The sequence below is a fragment of the Podarcis liolepis genome (assembly GCF_965112155.1).
Source record: "Podarcis liolepis genome assembly, chromosome: 13".
Lineage (NCBI taxonomy): Eukaryota > Metazoa > Chordata > Lepidosauria > Squamata > Lacertidae > Podarcis > Podarcis liolepis.
This window is the reverse complement of record NC_139573.1, coordinates 18,274,538-18,291,870: the sequence shown is the minus strand read 5'-3', so window position 1 is coordinate 18,291,870 and position 17,333 is coordinate 18,274,538. Positions and strand designations below refer to the sequence as shown.

Sequence of the window (17,333 nt, the reverse complement as noted above, 5' to 3'; positions counted from 1 at the left end):
AACCGGGTTCGAGTCTCCGCTCCTCCACCTGCAGCTGCTGGGTGACCTTGGGCCAGTCACACTTCTTTGAAGTCTCTCAGCCCCACTCACCTCACAGAGTGTTTGTTGTGGGGGAGGAAGGGAAAGGAGAATGCTAGCCGCTTTGAGACTCCTTAAAGGGAGTGAAAGGCGGGATATCAAATCCAAACTCTTCTTATTTGCTCAAGAAGCTCAGGGTGGCATATATGATACTCTCCCCCCCCCCCAGTTAATCCCTCCAACAGCCCTGTGAGGTAGGCTAGGTTGAGAGGTAGTGATTGGCCTAAACTAAAGTCACCCAGTGAGCTTCATGGCAGAGTGGGGATTTGAACTGTGATCTCCTAGTCTGACACTCTACGTAGCTGATGAAGAGTTCTGGAGAACTTTGTGACAAGTTGGTTAGTCTCAATCTTTATTGACCAAAATATAGCAAAAAGCAGCAAGCTTTCAAGTATCGCTAAATGTAGATTTTGGAGTTTGGTGTGCAATCTCCACCTTGAAATTTAGTCTACAAACTACTGGTAATCCAACTTAATTTCTGTACTTTTCCTTTTCCTAGACCACCCCAATCTCACCTCTGCTTTATGAAATAGTTTGCCTAGTGAAGAACTCAGGAACAGTGCTTGCTAGTATTTCATGACATTTTGGTCAGCTTTAATAAACTTACTGCCCAGCTGTGGATCTCGCAGTTTCGTCACAATTGTGATCTGCTCCCTGTCCCTGAAGGGGATGAGACTGGCAGTGTCATGTTCCTTTCTCAGTGGCCACTCCAAAACTGTGGAATGATCTACCAACTGAGCTACATCTTGCCTTAATGTTATACTCATTTAAGAGGACAGTGAAGATGTACCTCTTAAGGACACATGAAGCATAGCTGTCAACGTTTCCCTTTTTTAAAGGGAAATTCCCTTATTCCGAATAGGATTCCTTGCAAGAAAAGGGAAAAGTTGACAGCTACGACATGAAGAGGCCTTCTTCATATGCACCATGAATAAAGAGGCAGTGATGGGAATGGCTTTCTCTGAGGAATGTCATCATTCCCCATCACACCTTCACCATTCTGGGAAAAGCTTCACCTGTTGCATCTATGTAAAATCACTGTTCCTCAGCAACTGGGCTTGACATTTCACCAGGGCAGAAAACACCATTGGAGAAAGTGGAGAGTGTGTTTGTGGAGAGGACCTAGATAACACGAAGCAAGTGTACAGGTAGCAGAGGCTTAGGGGATCGAGTGGGCAGAAGCTGAACCCATCACTCCTGGGTTCACTGTGTGGTGGGAGAAGGCAGAGCTGGGGCTAAGCCCGGGTGGTGAAGGACCTGGAGGAGAGCAGGAAAAAAAACGGGGTTCCTGGTCCTGGGTTCGCTGGACAGGACTGGGTTAACTTCTTGCAGCTCTTTACTCGCGTCTGTTTTCATGAAAGCTGAGCCCCGCTGAAGTCCGTGGGCTTAACTTCGTCCAGCAAAAGCACGCGAAGTGTTTCAGTCTAAGCAGGGCGTCCTCGGGGAAGAGAGAGGGGCCACAATCTTCTCCCTTCGCGCCCTGCAGAGCTCAGGGATGATGGGAGTTGTAGTCCAACAACATCTGGGGACCCACAGGTTGAGAAAGGCTGCTCTAAAGGCTCCTGTGCAGTCGGGGGGTCCTGCGTACAAGATATATAAATCATACGTGTATTTACATATGCATGCATTAATTGCATCGCTTCCTGCAATGCATCCCAAATGCTGAGCGCAGATTCAGGGGCTGCGCCAAGTTCTGGAGAGGAGGCGGTGGAGGGAAGGGAGGCGAGGCAGGGTCTCCGTGGGTCGCGGAGGCGAGCGCCCTCGCCCAGGGGGGCGGGGCAGGATCTCCCTTGGCTCTACAGAAGGTGCGCGAGAAGCCACCTCCGCGACCCGCTCCCTCTGTGCGCGAGAGGACGAACGTTGATCTGGGAACCTCTTCGGCGTGAGCCGGTGGGAGAAGCCGCCGCGTTTCCGTCAGGACACTTTTCGCTGCGACACCCACCTCCTCCTCCTCCTCCTCCTTCCCCACCACCTCCAACCTCCCCCCAGGAAGAGCGAGGTAGAAGCCCCCCTCGCTTAGCCCCACCCTGACAGAGACCCTCCCCCCCTACTCAGGGCACCCCGGGGTCTCCCCCCCCCGTCCTCAGTTTCCCCTTCTCTCCCCTGAGGAGCCTGGGCTGCTGGTGGGCAGCTGCAGGGGGAGGCAGCGGGGCAAGAGGGCACCTGGCTCTGGATGCCCACGGCTTTCTGGGGGGAGCGGAGGGGCACCTGGGGAGGCTTACCTCCCTCTTATCCTAATATCCCTCGCTGCTATCAAGCGGGGCGGCGGGTTGGTGGGTGGAGGCTGCTGTTGCTGCTGTTGCTAAACTGACGTTTGGAGCCGGATGCCAACTCCCCGAAACCTGAAGGCTTGGATCTCTTTACCTTTGCCAGAACGTGCGTGCCTGCTGGATAGGTGCCATATATCGCTTCCTCTGGCTCATTGCTGCCGGGCAACTTTGCTGCTTCTTGGGTTGCTACTTCTAGATCCGCCTGCAGTGCCTCGGGTGCCAAGGTGGCATTGCTCAATCCCTTCCTCTTTCTTCATGGTAACTTTGGACCTGGGCCACGTTCTGTTGCCGGCTACGATCCAACATGCGCCCCGGATTGGTGCCGCTAACTGTTTCGCTCGGATCCGTGCCATCCACTGCCAGCTAATACTGCCGCCTTGGATCATAGACTGGAAGACCCCTCTGTTCTCCACCTGGACATTACAGCTTACTTCACGCCAGGATGGAAGCAAAGGGCATGTTCTGGTGCCTGCCTCACCTTGGCATGAGGTTTTGGTGCAGAAATGAGAGTTGAGATTGAGACTTTGGAACGCCACCCAAGCAGGGTAAGTTTGGATCCAGTTCTTCATATGGAGGAAGGGGGCTAACTGAGAGAGAAAGTAACCTGGGTGTCTGCCAAGAAAGATCTTTTGGAATTTTGATGCCAGTCCTTAGGCTGTGTGTAAGTCTGCAAGACTAGGAGTTTAGGAAAGCTGTTGCATAACCTAATGACAGGTGGCCTATATTAGCATGTTGATGGAAGAGCCCCAGAGCTGGGGATGGAGGCAGTTGATGCCTACAGAAAGTGGAAGTGCTCCAGGTCCCACCCACCCCACCAAAGCTCTCCCACCATATCTTCCCTCAGCTCCACCCACCAGAGCCATTCCCATTTATTCCACCCCAGCTTTGACCATATGAATGACCATGATAGCTAATTTGATCTTCAGTACAGTGGTACCTTGGGGTAAGTACTTAATTTGTTCCGGAGGTCCGTTCTTAACCTGAAACTGTTCTTAACATGAAGCACCACTTTAGCTAATGGGGCCTCCTGCTGCCGCCGCACTGCTGGAGCCCGATTTCTGTTCTCATCCTGAAGCAAAGTTCTTAACCTGAAGCACTATTTCTGGGTTAGCAGAGTCTGTAACCTGAAGCATATGTAACCTGAAGCGTATGTAACTCGAGGTACCACTGTATCAGTATGCCTCTAAACACCCTGCTTTGTAAGCTTCCCAGAAGCATTTGGCAGAATGTTGGACAAAACCAGAAATGGAGGACAGGCAGAGGAGACGTGTGAACCCCAACCCCACCTTTGACCACACATTCACACGGCAACACAAACTGCTTGCAATACTTTGGTATAGCTGAGGTGTAATAATATCAGGACTTTCCCCCCAACAGCCTCACATCAGGGATTCTCACAAACTTCTAGGTGTTAGTGAAGAGGTATATAGATACTATAGACCTAGATTCTGGCACTACATTTCCACGTTTTCTAAGTTCTTTCCATTTTTAGTGGTTCCTTCTCCATGTTGTAACCTCTCCTCCCTCCTTGCCTGAGTAGAGGATGAAATCTTATCACATCTTCCTACTGTGGCCTTTTAGACAGCATTTATTTAGATAGACCCCCTGCCATCTAACTCTGCTTTAATGGTTGATGGTATTATATATACCTGCTATAGATGGGCTAGGCAGGGTTTTTTTTTCTGTTGAGGGCCACATTCCTTCAGGGGTCATCTTTCAGAGTGGCCAAATGCTAGCAGTAGATGGAGCCAGAATTGATGGGAAGAGCCACAGACATATTTGTTCTGGCTTAACTAATCTGGAATAAACATCACTCTTCTTCTATTTTCACCACTTTTAAATTATTGTTTGAATGTTTTAATCTGTTTCTACTTTGTTTTTATTTTTGAATTGTAGATCTGTTTGCCGTCCTGGGCTCATTCGGGAGGAAGGGTGGGATATAAATTCAGGAAGTGATAATGATTATGATGATACAGCCAGAAAAAAATTAAAACCAGTTTATATGTATCATTCAAAATCTTTCCCCTTCTGTTGTTGTTGTTTAGTCGTTTAGTTGTGTCTGACTCTTCCTGACCCCATGGACCAGAGCACGCCAGGCACTCCTTTAAGGGGAGGAGGAAGAGAGAGAGGGAGAGGCAAAAGATGGAAAAAATAAGGAAGAAGCCAACAGGAAGGAGGAACTCAGGGTGGGGGGGATGGAAGTATGAGAGTCCAGAGTTCAGAGGAAGCTGGAAGCCCCATAAAACAATGTTGGGGGCTTTAGATCACTCACCTGTAGCCTACAGCTCAATAAGATCTGGTTCTTTCCACAGATGGTAAAAAACAAAGGTTGCATTCACATGCTACTTTGTACAGTATGTGTCTTTAAGGGTTTTGCTAGGAAGCTTCCTTGGAACTCAACATGTGTGAAATCTCCAAATCTAGGGAAGGAGCAGCCCAGGCAAGTGTGAAGTCAGTCCCGCAATGTCCAATAGGAACAATACTTAATTAAATGTGTATAGGATTGCGGGGTTAGTAGCTTTATTTGCTGGGGCTGTAAGCTTCATAAACGAACCAGCTAAAATTTTGCAGTCCAGTCCTGTGCTTGTTTGCCAAATTCAAGTAGATTTACTGCCAAGTAAGTGTGCTTAGGATTGCAGCCTTAGACCTGCCCGGGAGTAAGTCCCATCAAACAAAGTCTTGTTTCCATGTAAGCATGTGTGACTTTGGGCTGTCGACTGAGTAATCAGTAGACACCAAAGTTGTTGGGTAGTGTTGTACAGTAAGGACGCAATGACTTATTATGTGTAGATATTGTGGTTCTGATATTGGTGTACCAAGCGTGAATAAGAAAACATTCAAAATACCTCCTATTCTAAACAATGAGTGGTAGCTGTTCTTTATTACGCTGCTAGCTATATTTGGCTTCTCTAAAGGGCTATATTAGTCTCTCTAAAAAGCATCTATATTGAGGGTTGGTTATAGGCTATTTATTAATGGAATTGTTTCTTTAAAAAAAAGACAAGTGGGTGACAAATCAGTTGCAGTACAGCTCTGTTAATTGGCTGGCAGCTAGGGCTGAAGTCCATATCATGATAACCGTTTCGTAATTTTTGATCTGGCAGTATATCACAAATCCTCTGTGTGTGTGCGTTATGCAAAAATCACGATGTGGGAAAAACTGTGATGCCAGCTACTACCTCTACATAGCTCCATCCTTATTTCAGACATTGTGATATATCAATATGTTTTGCTATGTTTAGCTGGTGATATATCACAATGTTGAAAACTAGATATTGCCCAGCCCTACTGGCAACCCTACATAATTGCAGCTCTAAAAGTTGTGTGACCCATATGACTCCCCCCTCCCACTTTTCCCAATTAATGTGCTTGCTTTCTTATTGCAGACTTGGCATTCCAACCCAAGGGAATACACATAAGGAGATACTTATGGAGCTGCAGAGACATTCCAAGTCTATAGGAGACCCCCAAAGACCACCAGAAACCTTGGAACCCCTCAGTCCACAAGAGCCTGCAAGCCATGTGGGACAACCCATCAAGCTGGAGCTGGGGGGTGAGGGAGGGGGTGTCCAAACATCGCCTCCTAAACTCTCTCGCCCGCCATTGCCTTCTCCTGGTAGCGCCCTCCTTCAGGGATTGAATGGGCTGCCAGGAGCAGGGAGGCGGGCACTTGTTCCTGGAGGGACAGGAGGCACAGAACAAGGGGAACCCTCTCGACTGGGGCGCTACTTGCTGATTGACAGCCAGGGGCTGCCATACACAGTGCTGGTGGAAGAGGGGGTGGGAGCGGCAGGGGACCCAGAAGGGGGCGGGAGCGGAGGGTCCTTGCGCAAGGTGTACAGCTGTCCCGTGTGCTCGCGGACATTTGAGTACCTGTCTTACCTGCAGCGCCACAGTATCACCCACTCGGAGAGCAAGCCCCACGTCTGCCGGGCGTGCGGCAAGGCCTTCAAGCGCACGTCCCACTTGGAGCGCCACAAGTACACCCACTCGGGCCGGAAGCCCCACCAGTGCCCCATCTGCCAGCGCAGCTTCCGTGACTCGGGGGAGCTCTCGCACCACCAGCGGGTGCACACGGGGGAGCGGCCCTACCAGTGCGAGGCCTGCCACATGCGCTTTGGGGAGCGCAACACCCTCCAGAGGCACATCCGCCGGAAGCACCGCCTGCAGCTCCTCCCGACGCCGTAAAGGCCAGCCTTTTCGAGACTGAAGTTGCGCCACGAGAGGCATGAGAACCTCGCTGCCCACCCAGGCCTTAGACATCTACCACCTGGGCGCAGCTAGGCACCCACCCATGCGACGGCAACCCTGGCCTGCAAATGCCATGACTTTATGGACCTGATACTTCTCCATTTGCTGGCCCAATGACTAGCTGTTGCATGGGGAAAATGGGAATGGAGAACCTCGCCCACCTATGCCACAAACTATCCGGCATGCGATAGCCAGCTTGCAAAATCCCAGCTTAGGTCCCTCCTGCCTTCTCAGGCCACCAGGACTTGGTATGGACACACTGGCCTACCTTCCGCCTTTTGTAGAACCTTGTCTATCCCATCTGTCTGTGCTCCTCACAACCTGGCAGGGGGATTCTTTGCCTCCTGCTTTGTCCCCACCCGAGTTTCCACTACCCCCGTAGGTCACTCACATCCAGCATGGATTCACGGGCCAAGCTCTGCAACACAGAGCATTGCCTTCTAGCATCTGTTTCTGCCACGGTGTCGTAGGGAGAAGTTCTTGCGGCATATTGGGGATATGTGGAGGGAGGAATCCAGCAGACCCTGCCTAGAACCTGCATCATGGCGCAGACACTGTCCCCTCTGCGTATGCCTGGAGGGTATGCTATCATGCAGAATGGCAATGCATGCCTGTTAAAAACCTCCTCATCTGCAGACTTGGCCTTCGAATCTACTAGGGGCTAGCCCTCTCATGTATGCATTGTGACCCACAGACACAGTATGGAGACCTCAGCCTGTCAGGAAAACTAGTGCATGCCTATTTTAGGAAGATCTGCTTTACTTTCATGCAGAATTTGGTTCCAGATTAAGAGCAGGTGGTGGGCAGCCATGAAGAGAACTCTCCTTACTCTACAATAGCCATGCAGGGCTTCCAGTTGAATTTAGTGAGAGGTTCAAATCGAATCTGGCAAATTTTGGTTCTTTATTTTGAGTCCCCTGCAAGCGTCTCATACAGCTGCATGGCTACTTGATGTACGATGGAGGCTGTGGCCTTGAATCCTGACATTCCACCTCAAGAACGCCTGGGCCCAAATTTCTCCCCCTCCTTCCCTTACAATAAAGAGCCTATTGAAGGAGTATAAGCAAGAGGCTAGAGAAGGCTGGGTGGAACATCAGCTGAATTCCATGTGCAGGAAGAAAGTCACTTTTCTTTAAGGCAGTGCCCAAATTACAGGGGAGCCAGAGAGGGCCTGGCACCCTTTACCTGTTGCAGCAGCCCCCTTGGCTACTGCTTTTTGAAGGCTACAGGGGACCACAATTTGGCTAAAATTAGAAGGAGTCTGGGGTTGGGTTTTTTTTTTATTATTTCCTTAAGGCTCCTCCTAACCTGCCCTTCCATCTATAAAGCACTGCTTTAATGAATTCTGGCTCTGAATTATTACTATTATTTAAAAAATCTAGATGGGGAGTATGGGTGTTGAAGGATGGAATATGGGATATTCCCCAACTTACCAGCCTTAACAGTCTCTTATTTCCAAACCCTCCAGATTTTTCCAGGGAAACAGAGTTGGTGATTCTACATTCCTTCCAGCGGCTGCTGCTGCTGCTGCTACTGGTAGTCCAGCCTCCAGATCAGATCCATGTGTGGACCCATCAACTCTGGTCAGGCCTTGTTTTCTTCTGCCCCCTAATTAGAACCATTTCAACCAGCTTCCCAAAGAGTTGCAGGCCACGGTCTATATACTTACGGGGTGGGTGGGTTTCAACCCCAGAGATGCAGCAACAGAAAATGTTGGTCTTCATCCCAGGCTTACTGCCTGTGGGATGTATGTGATAAGACTGCTGTGGTTTCCTACAATAATTAACAAACATAGAATCTCTGTTTCCTCGACAGGGAGAAACAATCAGGAGACATCGATATACAGGCATGTGTTCCAAGGTATCGGCTAGCCTGGTACCTCCAAAGCTTGCCAGGGAGATTCCTGGATCATGTTTCCTCTGCTTCATATTTAGTGTGGAATTTTTAAACTGTGTGTGTCTTCCTTTTTTTTTAAAATTAAAAACAATCCTCTGGGGTTTTGGTTCATCTTTGTGTGCTAAACGAATAAAGTTCTGCTGTGTTACTTCCATTTCGTTGAGAGGATGTAGATCCGTTGGCAAGAATTTAGCCCTTTGCTGGGTTTGAGAAGAGTGCCTTTCAGCTGTGTAACTTCTAGACATTTGCAAAAGGTCTTTTCTCAAGATGTGGAGAATCACTTGATTTCCTTGAACATAGAAAGGGGGGGGTGCTATAAGCTCAGGGGTAGAGCAGCTGCTCTCCATTGCAGATGGTCCTAGGTTCAATCCCTGACCTCCAGGTAGGTCTTAGAGAAACTCCACTCTGAAACCATGGATTGCCGCTGCCTGGCATTGTGGAGCGGACAAAACAGATGGCTCAGTGGTCTGTCCCGGCTTTCTCTAAAGAGGTTTTGTTGAAGGAGGAAGTGTGGGATGCACACTGAACGTAGCATCCTTTTATGATTTATTTTTTTACAAAAACCAAATATGCGTCAAGAATCTGCCAGCTGAGTACTCAAAATATGTAAATCAATAAAATGTAAGTATATCACTTGTTTTGCATAAGCTTTCTCAGCTACATGCTTTATTATGAACCCAACATTTGCATTTCCAGAGAATTTGGAATGCTTATTATTTTAGTTTTAAAAGCTGGGTATGTTAGCCTACCAGGATAAAGCGGTACAGGAACATGAGCACAGAGGTCATAGAGTAAATGCTTGCTTTCCCAGCTTGACCCATACATTGGCCAAGCAGTCCAGAACCTTGCTTTAGGGAAAGGGATGTGGAATGAAAGCAGGCGTGCTTGGAAATGCAAATTCTCCTTTGAAAAACTGCATACAGAATTGTTCAAAGCAAACTGACATCAGTTCAGAATATATTTTAGGGTGTACATACTGGTTCGATGACATCCTGCTCCCCAGTCTAGAGAGAAAAGATAAAAGTTGTTATAGCTGAGATGCTGGTATGATAGTATATGTTAAAAATAGATTTTTAAACCTGCTTTTTCATGAGGAAGTTGTATGGAATTGTGTGTGATGTGGGGGAAGTGGACAGAGAGGAAAAACCTCTCTCTCAGGGCCATCCTGAGAATGTTAGAAGATTCCAGAAAGGCGCACGTGCCTGGTTAAACTGTGGAATCTGCTCCCACAGTATGAAGTGCTAGCCACCAACCCAGACGGACAAATTCGTGGAGGATGAAACTACAGATAGCTACTAATCACAATGGCTGTGTTCTACAACCCAGTGTTGGAGGCAGTGTGCCTCTGAATACCAGTCACAAAAGGGGAGAGGGCTGTTTCGTTAATGCCTTGCTTGTGGTCTTCCCATTGGCATCTGGTTCACCACTGAAAGAACAGGATATGGACTGGGGGGGTGTCTTATGCTCTCGTGAGTAGAATAAAGATGCAAACGCGAGCATTTGGAACCTCAAAAAGTGCTTTGCAGTACAGACCCTATTGTAATTCAACCTGGTTTATTACACCGCGGATAAAGCGTATTTGAACTAAGCTAAATCACAGAACCAGCCTCTGATTCTCCCTACTTTGCAAGCGGGGCGGCTGTGTCTTTAAACGAGGGGAAGGAGGTGGGGCGGGGGGGAAAGAGTGGTCATGTATTGCTTGTATTTCTGACTGCAGACAAAAAGCCAGGGCCATCTCCCAGTTCCCTTTAATTTCCTTTTTGGTTGCACTTAAAGGGGAGGTGCGCATTCGGGATGGGGAGGAGGGAAAAGGGGGAGGGGAGTTTTCCCAACTGTTTCTTCCCCCTGAAGGAGGCATAAAGTTGCACAGGGACGGCGGCGGCGCTGCAGAATCTCCCCGGTACCAGCCTGGATGGAGCAGGTACAGGTGAGGGATTCCTTTGTGGAGCAGGAGGAGGGGATGCCAGCGGCCAGGAGCGCCTGCCGGGTGCAGTGCCCGAGGATGAGTAGGGGATTCGCGTGCCAATGGGGGGGCAGGCGGGAGGGGAGAGGGAGGGACAAAGGGACCCCGAGTCAACCCAGAGGCGCGGGGCGGTGGGCTTGCAGCACGAGCACCGCCGATGGCGCTCCCCGCGGCCCCCTGGCCAGCGGCGGGTCCCCTGCCCTCCACCTTTGGCCATGCTCGCCCAGCTCCGGGCCATTGTTCTCTCCGCCAAGAAGCCGGACTCGTTCAGGGAGGACGACGAGCGGGATCTGTTTGGAGATCGCAACTGGGGGGGGGGGGGGAGAGAGATCTAGACAGGGTTGGGACGCTTTTGGCTGGCAGCCAGGATGCCCGGGAGGGAGGGGGCCGGTGAAATTTGGAGGGCAGGCGGCTTGGCTGCCAGGCTTGGAGGGAGTGAAGCGGGTTAAGAGCCCCGGAGGGGAACTCGGGAGCCGGGACGCTGGGCTGGGCTCTTTGATTGGTTCAGAGGCTCCATCGAAAGGGGCCTAGGAGGTAAGAAAGCAAGATTTGGGGCAGGTGGGGGGTGCTAGGGTCAAGGATGGCATTTTCTGGGCCAGGCCGAAAGCTCATCCATCCGGAGGGGCTGGATAAAGATGATGGTGGTCCTCCCGTTTCTTGTTTACCCCCCCACCCGCACCTCTGATTCAGAGGCAAACAGCCTTTTCACATGGAGTTTCCCTGCAGTGATCCTGGCTTGTCTGGGAGGGGAGCAGCAGACTTGGAGTTGGGATGCTTCGGATGAGCATTGAAAACAGTGAAGTCCAGCCAGTCAGCTTGGTGGTCAGGATGCCTGCGTTCCTTGGGCGAGGATTTAAACCAGGGAAATATTTGGGTTAGAACTAAGAGATGAACAAGTTATCTGGGAAGTTCAGGACACACTCGCTGTGGGGGAGACTTCTGCATCCTTGGGGTAGGCAACCTAAGGCCCGTTGGGCTGGATGCGGCCCAATCGCTTTCTCAATCTGGCCCACAGATGGTCCGGGAATCAGCGTGTTTTTGCATGGGTAGAATGTGCCCTTTTATTAAAAATGCATCTCTGGGTTATTTGTGGAGCATAGGAATTCGTTCGGTTTCCCCCCAAAAATATAGTCCAGCCCACCACATGGTCTGAGGGACCGTAGGGGCTGAAAAAGGTTGCTGACACCTGGTGAGGTCTGATTTAAGCTGGAGATACCAGACATACTTGTTTGTTCATTTAAAGTATTTGTACCCAACTCAGGCACATGAAAACACATTGTAAAGGCTTCGTAGTAAGTTCTGCTTTTAGCTGAAATTCAATGGGAACTATGCTAGAGAATTCTGGGAGATGATTAATACAGAATTAAAAAAGATCCTTAAGATCACATTTCCCAAAAGACCCGAGGCCTTTCTATTAGGATGTCCTGAAAAAGGCAGGATCTCTTTTTAAACGCAACCACCGCAGCTAAAGTGGTATATGTGAAGAAATGGAAAGAAAAAAAGATTCCCACGAAAGAAATATGGCAGAATAAATTGATAGAATACACAGAATTAGTAACTATGACCGCTAAACTAAGAAATAAGGATGAGTCATGGATAAGAGATGAGTGGAAGTGTTTTGAAAAGTATCTCAGAGGGTATAATAGTTTAACCTCAAGTAGGAATGAACATAAGAGCAGCAGATAACATTAAATAAAGGAAGATTTGTGACAAAAATGGATGGAATAATAGATTATGCAGCCGACAAAAGACTACCTAGAACACCATGGAGAGTTAGACTGGGAAGTCCAAGGATAAGAAATAATGATGAATATTTTATGGTGTATATATAAGTTGTAAAAATGCATAAACAAATAGAAAGAAAGAGAGAGAAAGAAAGATTCAATGGGATCACACATGAGTGAACCTTTCTGTGGCCACATGGAGTCTGGGGAATTGTCTGCCCAAGGAGACCCTTCTGGTGTTTCCTCTGATAATTTTTTGCCATTGCTTTAAGACAGATCAATTCCAGTTGACATTTGTTTAATTGGAGGATTTTTATTTCCTTCAATATTTTAACTGCTGCTGTCTTGTTTTCATATTGTTCTCAACTGACCAGCTTAACTTGGTTACATTGATGTTGCTTTTATATTTTGCTTTTAGCCTCGTTGGGCATTCTTAGATAGAAAGATTGAGTACAAACTTACTTAAATGAAACCAGCATGTGTCTTGGGTTAGGGAAGGGAGGTGAATTACATTCGCAGCCCCCCATTCCCTGATTCCTTCAGGATTTAGCCGAATCATCTCCTTCCTCTTCAGCCTTCTAAAAGCAATAGGTAAGGAAACCAGGCCTCTACTGCTCCCTGTGTAATTCAAGCTCTGGCTATTTGATCTGCCCACCGTACCCGCTCTGTTTACATCTCTGCCTTTCCTACTATTTCCAGGGGAAGATGCTGTGAAGCAGGCATTCTGCTGGTGTGGACTCGCCGATGGAAATCCAGCTGGTTAGAGTGAAAGAAGAGGCAACTCCAGGATTGCCCCCCGTCTGCCCGCTGTGCCAGGAGGAGCTGCCGAGTCTTGCTGGGCCCAAAGGGCAGGCTCCACAATGCCAGGGCTGCAAAAGCCTCTTGGTCGAGCCCCGGGGATGGTTGCCTGGCAACCAAGAGGCCCTGTCCTTCCTTGCCGAGAGGCCTTACAGCTGCTCCTTCTGCCCCAAGCGCTTCAAGAGGGCCTCAGACCGACGCGACCATGAGCGGGTACATACAGGCGAAAGGCCGTATGGCTGTGGCATCTGTGGCAAGCGTTTTACTCAGAGCTCAGTGCTCTCTGGCCACATGCGCATCCATACTGGCGAGCGGCCCTTCCGCTGCGGCGTCTGCTTTAAGTCGTTCAACAACGGCTCCAACTTCCGCAAGCACCAGCGCATCCACGGGCAACCGTTTGGCTACGGCAACAAGGCAGGCGACGGGAAGGACTGCGCCTTCCTACCTGAGAAGAAATTGAGCCAGCTGGCAGAAAGACAAGGTGGCTACAGTATAAGCCCTGGCCTGCTGCCCAGACAAAATGGCTGCCAGGTCGTCAAGGAACTGAGGGAAGGCGAGAACAAGAGAGGCCATGACCCCAACAGCCCTTATGTGAACGGCTTTAGCCAGGATAGTGGCCTGAGGCAACCTGGCGATGATGTGGACCATTTCAGGCAAATTAGACTAAGGGGAGATAATGCTAGTTGTGGCCCTAACCGTGAACTGACTCAAAGTGGCCATTCTAAGGGTCTAAGGCAGGCAAGTGATAGCAAAAGTGGACTGGGGGGAAATGGTGGCACTGGCCAGGGGCCGATGCAAAATGGCCACAGTTTCAGACGCCAAAAGTACGTTGGTGGTGAAAATCCCACTATAGGCCTGAGGCAAAATAGAGCAGAGGGAAGCCACACTCAGGGAGAACAGAAACATCATGTCGGCAGCCACAATGGCAAGCTACTGTTAGATGACAGCAGTTGTGGGAAAGGCCTTTTGGAAGCTGGTAGCCACAAGCTGAGTCAAGAGAGTGGAGTTGTGGGCTGTTTGGTAAGGAGAACAAATGAAGACTACCTCAAGGGCCCAAAGCATAGTAGTGGGGAGAGCATTGGTGCCCACATAAAGCAGAATGGCAGAGGGGAATGCCCTGTCAGTGCACTGAATCCAAGCAGGCGCCTCAGCACCTCAGCCCCAAGACAAAATGGCCACCATGGAATCGCTGCCCATGACCTCAGACAAAATGGTGCTGGCCACTTCAGATTGCTGAGGCAAGATGGCAGCAGCAACAAGCAGAAAGAGGTGGCATTTCAAGCGTGTGCCCCGGGGAAGATTAATGCTCTCACAGCAAAAGTGTCTGTCTGGTCCTGTCCTGATTGGGAAGAGACCGATTTGGAGACAAGAAGCGAAAGGGGGGAATTTGAAGGATGCTCTCCCTTGGACATGCCTGCTGGTGTATCTCCCTGGGAACTGGAGAGCCCTGAGCCATGTTCTCTGCCTTACGATATTTCCACATCTCCTGGTCATGGCTCCTTACAAGAGGAGTTTAGAAGCACCGCTCAGCACTGGGAAGAGGGGGGCTCTGCACCTTGCTTTCCTTTCCAAGATCCCGAGCCTTATGATCAGCCCTCCCAGTCAGCATTCGATTCCAAGCCTTTCCTCTGCTTTGCATGCCCCAAGCAGTTCCGTCGTGCCACAGATCTGAAGGAGCACCTGCGGGTGCACACGGGCGAACGGCCCTTTGGGTGTGCTGTCTGTGGCAAGAGGTTCACGCAGAGCTCAGCCCTGGCTACTCACCGGAGACTGCACACTGGGGAGAAGCCCTTTGAATGTGCTGTGTGCTGCCGGCGCTTCAATAACTCTTCCAATTTTGCCAAGCATCGCCGGCTTCATGGGCAGGAGGGTGCTGGGCCTGGTGGTAAAGGGGTGGCGAAAGACCAGTGGAGTGCCAAGTCACAGTGACTCTTGAGGAGGAAGTTCTCCATGGGGAGATGGAACACTGTAGCTGTTGGCAGAGCTGCGCGTACTTCTGCACCGTTGCAACAGTAGATGCTGATTTCAGTGTCTTTGAGAATCTCATTTTTAACTTTGTAGAAAACAGCAAGCTTCTAGCCGAGGCTTCCTCAGCCTCAGCCCTTCAGATGTTTTTGGCTTACAACTCCCATGATCCTTAGCTAGCAGGCCCAGTGGTCAGGGATGATGGGAATTGTAGTCTTGAAACATCTGGACGGCTGAGGTTGAGGAAGCCTGTTCTGGACCCACAGGTGTGTTTTGGATAGAATGCCAAGCGATGGTTATGTTTCATGAGCAAGCCTTGGGTGTGAGATACTTGCCCCCCCTTCTTGATCTTTCTGGTTCTTGCAGATTTTCTGCAAACTAGACCTAGAGATTATAATCAAACCATGGTTTCTAATTCTGGCTTGCAAGTAAAATATGGGTGATTTAATCAAAGTTAACAAAGTACAGGAGGAAATTGGAGCAAGGGGGCGGGGAGAGAGCAGTCAGTAGTGCAGTTACTCAGGAAAGGGTATTTTATGCAGCAACACTCTATGTGGAACTCTCCCCCATGGGATATTTGTTTGGTCCCTACAGGAGAAATCTTTTAACATAAATTGAAAACACTTTTATTTACCCAGGCTTTGGGGTCAAACTTGAGTTTTGCAATTCTCAAGGTAGTATGCTGCTGCTGCTGCTGCCGCCGCCAACAATATTTGTTTTATTTGTAGCTTTAGGCCACCCTGTGCTCCTGTTGGAAGGGTGAGGTACAACAATGATGTATTAATAAGTCTAAAGGCTCGATTATGTAAAGTGTGGTTTGGCATTCCATCTAAATGTAGCCATAGGCTTGAGGGCTAGGATCTTGCAGCTCTTTTTGTTTGTCTGTTTGCAATTACCTGTGAACCAAATCGTACTACTTTTCTTGGTTTGGGCATTACATCTGAACCAAACTAATGAAGAGAGAGGCCTAAAGTGCATGGCTAACGGTCGGTAACATTTCTGAAATTGGGGCAAGGAATAGCTGAGCACTTCTAGAAACCAGTGCCTTGTACAGGTGTCTGCCCCTTCCCACTGCTAGCAGAAGAAAAATGGTATTATATGAAATAAGCAAGTTATCATTTACTTCATTTGTGTAACTGTACACAATTGCTAGAGTGCAGATGGTTTGGGCTGTAATCCTATATCAGTTTTCTTGGAAGAAAGCCCAATGAACTCATTAGACTTACTTCTGAGTAGACATAGGATTGTACTATTAGATACCAACACTAGGTATACTGATGCAGTATTGGGTTGTTGTTGCTTTTTTAAAAAAGCAGATGCATGGTCCTGCTCATAGCGATCATAGCGAACCCACAATTTCTAATGTGTGTTTTTACCCTCAGGAGGGCAAATCTGAAATGATTTTTTAAAATGCATTTGAAAAGAGCTATACGTAAATAAAGAAGATGAAAATCAAGATTTGTTCATGTTACACGAAGTTGGGGAAAAGGTCTTTAGAAGAAAGGTCCCCCAGTCTTGTAAAAGTTGTAAGCAGAAATCCAAAGGTAGAAATAAAATCTTCTGAAAAGTTGTTGTAGCCACGTTTAAAACCAAATTATTCTTGACATTTTGCTTTGCAAGCACTAGCCAGTTAAAAAATATTTTGTTATAACATAGTTGAATTTGCATATAACCCCAATGGAAAAATTTGGGTAGAAAAAATTGTTGAACCAACCTCTCAGGCTACATACTGTTACCAAAGATAGTTCCACTGAACCTTAAATATCCACTTCAAATATTATCAGTTTAGACCTTTCAGTCACACATCACTTTATGAAAACTCTTTCGTTTTCTAGCTTTTCCCCGAGACTAGGCATTCATAGTTCTGCATTTCTCATTGCAGATCTTGCAGTGTAAACATTTGAAGTTTACGTGGTCTCCTCCCAAGGGTGGGCTTTGACAGCCATTTCGTATATGCAGCACTTTTGCTTCATTGTCTGAGCTGGGTGCATTGTACCAATCTCACAAGAAAAAAAAAATCCACGTTGAAAGTATTACTTACCTCCAGTTTAAATTTTCAATGTTTCTCATAGTGCTTAGGCTCCATTTGTGATAGCAGATATATTTTAAGTATCTCCTTCAAAATGGAGCATCACAGAAATGTCTGTCACACAAGATCATGTAGATCTACTTGGTGTTAATAAAGGTCCCTCCCACATACATAACAGGAAAGAAAAAAAGGAAGCAAGAGCCAAACGCGGTCTTCTGGGCCAGATGCTCTCCAGCTTCTCCAACTTGCCCATCCTCTTAGGGCTGAGCCAAAATTGAACCTAGCTCAAGTCGTAGAGCAGACTTTGCACAGAGGTCCCAGGTTCAGTTACTGACATCTTAATGTGAAAGGATTGGATA

The 17,333-nt window shown here is 48.4% G+C and overlaps 3 protein-coding genes across 8 annotated transcripts in view; 2 read left to right on the top strand and 1 right to left on the bottom strand.

The window, feature by feature from the left end:
• The window catches only part of LOC310690451 (histone H4), a 122,336-nt gene that overhangs the window by 14,262 nt on the left and 90,741 nt on the right, over positions 1-17,333 (bottom strand). The gene's annotated exons all lie outside the window — the stretch shown is intronic.
• Positions 1,745-8,649, top strand: LOC310690446 (uncharacterized protein). 4 transcript variants are annotated; one of them, XR_014518085.1, is made up of 4 exons: positions 1,745-2,893; positions 5,735-6,847; positions 8,068-8,182; positions 8,415-8,649. XR_014518085.1 is itself a non-coding variant. In XM_083469349.1 (2 exons), the coding sequence occupies exon 2, from the start codon at positions 5,778-5,780 to the stop codon at positions 6,534-6,536; it is 759 nt and encodes a 252-aa protein (XP_083325475.1). In that variant the 5' UTR covers positions 1,745-2,893; positions 5,735-5,777; the 3' UTR covers positions 6,537-8,649. The 4 variants fall into 4 exon arrangements, 1 of the variants encoding a protein (XP_083325475.1); XR_014518084.1 differs by lacking the exon at positions 8,068-8,182; XR_014518086.1 differs by having other exon boundaries at positions 5,735-8,182.
• ZNF784 (zinc finger protein 784) lies at positions 9,977-16,539 on the top strand. 3 transcript variants are annotated; one of them, XM_083469324.1, is made up of 2 exons: positions 9,977-10,416; positions 12,882-16,539. In XM_083469324.1, exon 2 carries the CDS (start codon positions 12,927-12,929, stop codon positions 14,907-14,909), a length of 1,983 nt encoding a protein of 660 aa, XP_083325450.1. In that variant the 5' UTR covers positions 9,977-10,416; positions 12,882-12,926; the 3' UTR covers positions 14,910-16,539. The 3 variants fall into 3 exon arrangements, with proteins under 3 accessions (XP_083325450.1, XP_083325449.1, XP_083325451.1); XM_083469323.1 differs by having other exon boundaries at positions 9,977-10,422; XM_083469325.1 differs by lacking the exon at positions 9,977-10,416 and adding an exon at positions 10,535-12,773.

Bases quoted from the DNA above. Each gene is read 5' to 3' on its own strand.
- LOC310690446 (XM_083469349.1), top strand. From the start codon at position 5,778: ATGGAGCTGCAGAGACATTCCAAGTCTATAGGAGACCCCCAAAGACCA.
- ZNF784 (XM_083469324.1), top strand. From the start codon at position 12,927: ATGGAAATCCAGCTGGTTAGAGTGAAAGAAGAGGCAACTCCAGGATTG.